Source organism: Mauremys reevesii, linkage group 18 (genome assembly GCF_016161935.1).
Source record: "Mauremys reevesii isolate NIE-2019 linkage group 18, ASM1616193v1, whole genome shotgun sequence".
NCBI classification, from domain to species: Eukaryota; Metazoa; Chordata; order Testudines; family Geoemydidae; genus Mauremys; species Mauremys reevesii.
Window position 1 is genome coordinate 4367728 of NC_052640.1, and position 8711 is coordinate 4376438.

The 8711-nt window shown below is 46.8% G+C and overlaps 1 protein-coding gene across 2 annotated transcripts; it reads right to left on the reverse strand.

The window, feature by feature from the left end:
• Positions 1–1213: 1213 nt before the first annotated feature.
• FICD (FIC domain protein adenylyltransferase) lies at positions 1214–7091 on the reverse strand. Of its 2 annotated transcripts, none has more exons than XM_039505923.1 (3): positions 6957–7091; positions 5623–5970; positions 1214–4661 (listed from the first exon to the last, which is right to left on the reverse strand). In XM_039505923.1, exons 2-3 carry the CDS (start codon positions 5918–5920, stop codon positions 3586–3588), a joined length of 1374 nt encoding a protein of 457 aa, XP_039361857.1. In that variant the 5' UTR covers positions 5921–5970; positions 6957–7091; the 3' UTR covers positions 1214–3585. The 2 variants fall into 2 exon arrangements, with proteins under 2 accessions (XP_039361857.1, XP_039361856.1); XM_039505922.1 differs by having other exon boundaries at positions 6925–7029.
• Positions 7092–8711: the final 1620 nt, after the last annotated feature.

The window sequence follows — 8711 nt, forward strand, 5'->3', positions numbered from 1 at the left end:
GGAAAACCGTTCCCAGAGAGCAGTTATCAGTGGTTCAGTCATGCTGGGAGGGCATAACGGGTGGGGTCCTGCAGGGATCAATTCTGGGTCTGGTTCTGTTCAATATCTTCATCAGTGATTTAGATAATGGCACAGAGAGTACACTTATAAAGTTTGCGGACGTATAGGATTAAAATTCAAAACGATCTGGACAAATTGGAGAAATGGTCTGAAGTAAATAGGATGAAATTAAATAAGGACAAATGCGCAAAGTACTCCACTTAGGAAGGAACAATCAGTTGCACACATACAAAATGGGAAATGACTGCCTAGGAAGGAGCACTGTGGAAAGGGAGCTGGGGGTCATAGTGGAACACAGGATAAATATGAGTCAACAGTGTAACACTGTTGCAAAAAAAGCAAACATCATTCTGGGATGTATTAGCAGGAGTGTTGTAAGCAAGACACGAGAAGTAATTCTTCCGCTCTGATTAGGCCTTAACAGGAGTATTGTGTCCTGTTCTGGACACCACATTTCAGGAAGAATGTGGACAAATTGGAAAGAGTCCAGAGAAGAGCAACAAAAATGATTAAAGGTCTAAAAAACATGTTCTACGAGGGAAGATTGGAAAAAATTGGGTTTGTTTAGTCTGGAAAAGAAGACTGAAAGGGGCATAAATTTTCAAGTATATAAAATGTTACAAGGGGGAGGGAGAAAAATTGTTCTCAACCTCTGAGGATAGGACAAGAAGCAATGGGCTTAAATTGCAGCAAGGGAAATTTAGGTTGGACACTAGGAAAAACTTCCTGTCATGGTGGTTAAGCACTGGAATAAATTGCCTACGGAGGTTGTGGAATCTCCATCACTGAGTAACTTAATACATTACACTGTATGTAAGAGAAAATGACTAATACTATTATCCAACTGAAACAAGGGAATTTCAGATAGTGGAACATACATGAGTATGGGGAGAAGGTGCTGAGGTCAGTTCTACAACACTGGCACTGGTGTGAACAAACAGTATTTTTCTAGTTGTGTGCTGTTTTTTTGTTGTTGTTGTTTTAATTAAAGTTGAAACTAATTATTCACCTCAGTAGCCTGGAACCAACTGTCACATCATAACTTGTGGGTGACACTGTTAGGAAATGAGGGAACATGTTTTCCCCATAATCCCGAGTTCTGTTCAGTGCTTTAGAACAGTGTTTCTCAACAACTAATCTGTGGACTGACGCTGGTCCCTGACCTCCCTAGTTTAGGAAGGCAGCAAGCCAGTCCCTGGTATCAAAAAGGTCGAGAAACACTGCTCTAGAAGCAAACATCCATGTACCCCTGCTTGGAACAATAAATAATTTTTCATCATGTGACCTTTTGAATCTAGAAGCAAATTAAATGTTGGTTGGAATGCAGCAAATTATAGTTACACGTAAAGTTTGTTTTTTTTTAAAAGCCAGGGCTAGCCAGGAATTCTTGCTGTAACTAAGCACAGGAATCCGCATCTGCCTGAGTGGAAAAAAAAAAAAGTAACAACTAGTAATGACATCTAGCACACAGATTGCAGGGAACCAGGCTCTACTATGTAAAATTAAAATTTAGTGTATTAAACTTGCGCTAAGTGATATTATCCCAAAACAAAGATTTACATAGTAAAATATTTTATTAATCTGTTACTAAAATAACATTTTCCACAAATAGCTAAAGTGCAGAATCTGTATACACATCTTGTACTACAAAAATAAGCATGCTTTTAAAAACAATTCCCATTGTTTATTATCCCAGTCAGTGATGTCTAGTACATTGAGTCATGATACATGACATGAACATGAGCCAGCACATACTAACAGGCAACACCATATTTTGATACTTTATTGGTATCCTGGTTTTATTATGAAACTTGATATTAAATAGGATTCGTGTCAGGCCTCTAAGTAAGAAATGATACTTGTCAGAGGGTGGGGGAAATTGTGTATAGTAAACAACTAGGCAGCATAACAATCACAAGCTGCTATTTGTGACTTCAGAAATGGAGTGGGTATATGATACCCATCAATTAGTGAGCTATGGAAAGATCTTATTGCATTCTCAGATTCAGGATGCTGCTGTAGGTAATCCAACTAGGATGCATTGGGCTGTTATATTTTCAGTTTGCTACAGTTTTTTTGTCATACTATCACCTAACTAGCAGGCAAGGGGTCCGAGGAGCTACTGTCATAAGCTTCAAATGTTTTTTTTTAATCAAAGCAAGAGCAGGGATGAGAACATGGCAGTATACAGATGTTGTTTCATTAACTATTGCCAACTTAAGCATCTACACAAACAGTAACTGGACCCTACTATTAGAATTTACTGGCGCCTAAGTGCAAGACATTGTTTGTGATGTGCTTCTGCGTACTTGCAAAATTATAGCATCAGAAAGTGGCCCTCTCCCTGCTGTTGAGATGACATATATAGCTCACTACAGTAGCAGGCAGGCAGATCTAGAAATTGTTAAAGCCATCAGTCAGGGCTGGTAGCCTCTTGTACCATTTGAAGATGAAAATGCATTAACTGGGATGTAGACTCTCTAGAATACAAATTTGCTATCTCTACTGAAATGGTGGGGTTGGATCTTGAATCCTAGCATGTATAGGAACACTTACTTCCCATGGTTTTGCAGAAGCTACCCATTTTCAAACATGTAACTGGAGTGTTCATTGCAAGAGGCACTTTCTATGGCATAACAACTGCTGCTTACAGAATTAGGTAAGCTACTATCCTTACTAAGCTGCAGGAGGCAGTACAGGGTCCTTATACACAATGTAAAAAATCAACTTGCAATCCAGTTGAATTAAATTTGGACCAGATGGGTTGTTCAGCTGCTCCTGAATCCCCTGGACAGTGGTCTCAAACCAACTTTAAAAAATGTCCTCCCCCGCTGTTGCTGCATAAAACTCACCCAAATAGAGGGAACTCACATATACAAAGTTTAAAAAAAAATAGCCCTAATTTTAGATGTTACTTTTAACAAAAGTAGTTCAACTATCCAGAGAGCAGTATGGCACATTAGCAGTGGGGTGAGGGAGGAAAGGAGATCTTGAGCCTTTGGACAATTGTAAAATAATTCTGCTACAGCGCTTTTAAATAAAGTGCTACAACACTGGCTGAAGGGGTTCTGTTGGAAAGCGAAATAAGACAATGGCCCCCACCTTGTGACTTTTAGAAAGGGTGCTCGTGCCTTCCCTGTACGATACAAATGAAGATAGACTTGGCATCGAGGCAATTACAAGGTGTTGGCTTTAGGAAGCCATCTCACAGAGGACTGTAGAAAGTAATTCAATCAGTTTTACTGCAGCTTGGATCACACTTGCAAATTGACCTCACTTTGGATTTCTCTCTCCTTTTCCCTCCAGTAACACAAGCTGGACCTAGTGCACATTCAACACTAACGCTTCACAGTTTAGCTTGGCATAAGGATAATAGATATAAAAAAGTATATTAATTTACTAAGCTTTAAATAAATGAAATGCTAATAGTGATTTTCTCCTCTGGTGGAGTTGTTTCTCAACAGGAACGTTGAGAAGCTTTCTATTACTCGACACATTCATTTTGTCATTGGATCGTCATAACATTCAAGTTTTGACTGGAATAGTTTGCTTGTATCTAGCAGTGCTGCCATCAGCCTCAGGTAAACCAACTGAATATTCTGTTGTGGCAATAAGCAGCATATCTAAAGTGGTCTCAGTACATTTTGCAATGAAGCGTATGAAAGGTCTCACATCTCCTTCATTGGCTGCTTCTAAGACATGATAATACTCTGCCCTTTGCTCCTTACGGATTGTGATGGGTGGATAGCCTGCCTGCATTAGTATGAGATTCATTAACAGGCGTGAAGTCCTTCCATTGCCATCTACAAATGGGTGGATATAGACCAGTTTATAATGGGCTAAGGCAGCAAATTCCACAGGGTGTAAGCTCATGGCATCTTCGGAGTTGATCCACTGTACAAACTCCTGCATCTGTTTTTCAACATCTTGAGGATGGGGTGGGATATGATGTCCTACAAACACCTGGGTAGTCCTAAACCTCCCAGCTTCCACCGGGTCTACATAGCCCAGCACTCTCCTGTGTATCTCCAAAACGTCGCTGATGGTTACAGTGCCTATTCGGGATACCAGGGTGGTATTTACATATTTCATAGCAGCATGCATACCGATGACTTCATTCTGCTCCACGAGACTTTTCCCAGGAACAGCATATCTGGTCTCAATGATGTGCCGTATTTCAGAGAGTGTTAATGTGTTCCCTTCAATGGCAACTGTGTGATAAATATGGTGGTAATAGGACTCTTCCATCACTCGACGCAGGGCTGAATTGCCTTTGGGGATTGACATCACTTTTTTAACTTTGCTGTCAATAATGCTAAAGTATCTCTGGTCTATCTCTTCAACCAGGGGCAGAGTTCGGTCCCGATTGATCAGAGCTTTTTCATGACAAGGAGAAATGGTCAGTGCTTTGGAGTACAAGTAGTCTGCTTGAATGATGTCTTTCTCCTCTTCAGAAAAGATGCCAAACTCATTCAGAGCATCCACATAATCTGGATCCATCTTGAGGGCATACATGAAGAGTTTATGGGCTTTCTCACGCTTTCCCTGCCGTTTCATTTCAAGGGCTTGATTCAAAGCTGCTTTGGCTTCTAATTTGATTTCTGAAATGCACAACAACAGTACTTAGACACTACAGTGATGGGTACTAAGAGCGTTCCTTTAATACATATTAAAATGAAATTAATCAAGCCAAGAGTGATATAAAGAATTCGTGTTCTAGACTTTACTGTGGGTTGCAAATACCAGAAACTGCGGACACTGCAGGTAAACAAACAGTCCCGGCCTGCCAGCAGCTTTCCCTGATGGGCTGCATGCCAAAGGTTGCCGATCTCCACTTCACAATGCATGTAGCCAATTATGCAAGGTCCGGAATGGGATCAGTATGAAGCAGCATTTCTGCTTTTTTTTATTAAAGTATTTAATACCTTTCCAGTGCATTACAATGGCTCTGAAGTAGCCAAGAATATAGTGCTAGAAATGCAATGGTTCCTCGGAATATTTTTTAAAACCACTGAGTCGAATTCTGCCCAAAGAAGTCAATAGTAGAGTTAGACACATTCAAGAAAAGTTAACACAACAGATTATACAATCTCAGAATTTTGGAAGAAATGCTCCAAAATCCAGACTGCTCTGCATCAGTCCAATATAGTGTGTTCAAAATCCTGAAATTATTTTAATGAAGCTTCACTGGAACAGAGAAAATGCGGAAAGAACCTCTGAAAGGACCAATTGGGCTAGTAAAATACCAGCACACACTCCTTTCATGGTTCAAATCAATGAGCGGTAGCCCAGATAGGGACTAGGCATCAGAAGTCTTAGCTTTTATTTTCAGCTTTTTGTGTGGCCTTAGTTTAATTCTTCAGTAAAATGGGGACAGCTTCACTAACTTGCAGGGGTGTTGTGGGGGTTTATTAATGTGTATAGAGTGCTTGGAGATCCTCGGATAAGGACTCTATACAAATGCCAAGTATTATACAGTGAGTCACCCAGTAACCTGTGTCTGCAGCACACACTCCCCCAACATTTCCCTAGTCTCTCAAGCACAGAAAGCCCATTTCTTACCTGGGGAAGGTTTGGATTTCAGCACCATCAGCTCTAATCTACCTGAAGTCACGCTGAGCCCAGTTGTCTGCCCTGTGTACCTGGTAATCCCTACATAGCCTACTCCCAATTTATTTTTCAGGAAGGAGAGTCCTTTGAGCACTGCCTGACACTGCTCTTCTACTGCAGCCAGTGGGAGCAACAGCACCAACAGAGAGCCCACCAGGACCATTAGCACTGCTGCCCATCTGACACGGAGCCACAGACTCATCCATTTCAGCTCAGGATCCGCCACCACAGCCATCGACAAGAGATTCATCTGGTCCCAGGGGTGGACACAAGGAGCATCTCCTTTCTCATGGGTCAGACCTGGGAACACAAATTGCGTTAGCACAGAGGTTTGTAGCTGTACCAGTATAATGCAGCAGATAAGGCAGCGGTCTGGGACTTGTAAGACCCAGGTTCTATTCCTGGCATCACCAGGCCTGCTGGCTGATCGGGGGCAAGTCACTAGCCCTCTATGGTGTTGCTGTTTCCCATCCCACCCTGGGTCTGTCGTGTCTATTTTGACTGTGAGCTCTTGGAGGCAGGGCCCAGGGCAATGCCCCGCAACCAGACCCTCAATGCAAATATCAAGAGGACGGCTCCAGGGTAGGGATGGTTCATCTACGGAGCAGCACCCATGGAGCAGCAAGTTCCCCAGGGGGTGGCCTGACTGGGGACCTGGGGCAGCAAAGCACCCAGCGACTCTGCGGTGCCCCTGGACCCAGCAGCCTGCTCCCCCCAGGACTCCGTGCAGGCAGCTGGGTGGTGTCCAGCCTCGGGGCCTCCCCTCCCCGGGGCCCATTCCTTCTCCCCCTTCCCCGGGGCCCATTCCTTCTCCCCCCCCCGGCCTCGGGGCCTCCCCTGGCCCATTTTCTCTCACCCCGGGGCCCATTCCTTCTCCCCGCCCTCGGGGCCTCCCCTCGCCCATTCCTTCTCCCCCCGCCCTCGGGCCCTCGCCCATTCCTTCTCTCCCCCGGCCTCGGGGCCTCCCCATGGGGCCCATTCCTTCTCCCCGGCCTCGGGGCCTCCCCTCGCCCATTCCTTCTCCCCCGCCCTCGGGGCCTCCCCTCAGGGCCCATTCCTTCTCCCCGCCCTCAGGGCCTCCTCGCCCATTCCTTCTCCCCGCCCTCGGGGCCTCCCCTCGCCCATTCCTTCTCCCCCGGCCCTCGGGGCCTCCCCTCGCCCATTCCTTCTCCCCGGCCTCGGGGCCTCCCCTCGCCCATTCCTTCTCCCCCCCCGGCCTCGGGGCCTCCCCCTCCCTCTATCCCCAGAGCTCACCCCGCGCCATCCGGGGCTTCCCGAGGCCTCACCTGGCGGCCCCCCCCGGCACCGGCTGCCGGCTACTGTCCGCACCCGGCCCGGGCTCGTCTCCGCGCTCCGCCCTGCCCCACCATTGGCTACTCCGCTCCCGGCCTCCCCTTCTCATTGGCCTCCCGGCCTATCCGTCTCCCGTAGCCCCGCCCTCTCTTCCGGCCGTGTTTCCCCTTCAGCTCCACGTCTCCGGCGCCGGAGAGGCTCGTGGAGAGCAGCGATAGGCGGGGCTCTGACGCCAGTCTCAGCGCTAGTAGCCAATGAGCAGGCCGCTCGACCGTGAAGGGCGGGAGCTGCTCTTTAAAAGCCAGGGGCCGACAAGCCGCCTAGGGGCGGCGGTAGCACGTTAGTGGTGGGTCAGCAGCAGCTGCTGGCTTCTGCTAGGCCTAGAAAGCCTGGAGACAGGGATAGGGGCAGGGGCAGGCAGGTTCTTCCCGTGCTGGTGCTCCGGGAGCTGGGGGGCTCGGGGCCGCTCTGCAAGCGGGTGCAGTCACCAGCACCCTGGGGCTCTGGCAGGGTCTCCCCAGCTGCTCCCGTGCTCTGGGGGTGCACTGAAGTTACAGCGAAGTGCTGCCTAGGGAACAGACACTTGAGGGAGGGTTCTGCACTCTGGCAGGAAAGAGCACAATGGGCTCTCAGGGCTGCAAGCTGAAGCGAGACAAATTCTGATTTTACACAAGGTGTAAAGTTTTAGCCGGGAGGGACAATTTCCCAAGAGTTGTGGTGGATTTTTCATCACTGGCAAGTTTTAAATCATCAAGATGGTCTGACTTTTTAAAGATCTGCTCTAGGAATCCTTGTGGGGCAGGGCTCTGGCCTGGGTTATCAATAGTCCTTTTTGGCCTTGGAATCTATAAATCCAGCCTTGCCAGGGACTCTCTTCAGAGCATCCATCAGCCCACTGCCACTAAACAAACTGCAGCAGAGAAGTGTGATACGACACAGGTGGGGGAGCTAGGAAGTGCTATGCTGGCTCCCTGTTACTGTCTCTGCCGCAGAAAGGTTATGTCACACAACAAAACAGTTGGAGTCCCCTGAGCTGTAAAATGGGGTTAATTATGTGCCCCGCCTCACATTTGTTTTTCTCATCAAGTGCTCTAGAATACTCAAGAGCTAAGTCTCCTAGCAAAGCAAAAGAAAAGCCTTGGATTGCTGGCAATGCGCAGGCTGCAATTCTCATTTGAAAAACTTCCCTAATTGCCTCATTTGCCTTTTTTCCTTGCTGCCCCTTCTGGCTGGAACTCCCTTCTCCCAGCAGTGCCTCACACACATTAAAGCATTTGCCTTCAAAACAAACCCCTTGTTACAGGGGGGGAACTGAGGCACAGTGTGACTTCACTCCAGGGTCACCCAGGGGTGCTGTGGCAGAGTCAGGAAGATAAGTTAGATCTGAGGTTTGTCAGTGCCTGAAGCACAAGTCCAGCTTTCCTCCATTATTGTACTTGGAGCTCATCCTCTCTGCTGTCAGATCTCTCCTCAGAGCTTGCTTTTCCCATGAATTGCTGCCACCCACTAAAATAATGGGAATGTTACTCCCTTCCCAGTAATGGCCCAAGACACAGCCTTTTTCAGGGAGTTGTGCTGTGTTTTCTCTTTGGGTGATAAGCTGGGGGGGGAGCGGGAGACAGTGCTGCCTTCTGTGTCCTGAATGTTACCAAACAAGTAATAGACACTTAAGTAAAAGCATTATTAACAGGGAAGGCTCCTCCTAGCGGGAGGTCATGATTTACACACACGACCTGGATTCTGGGCTA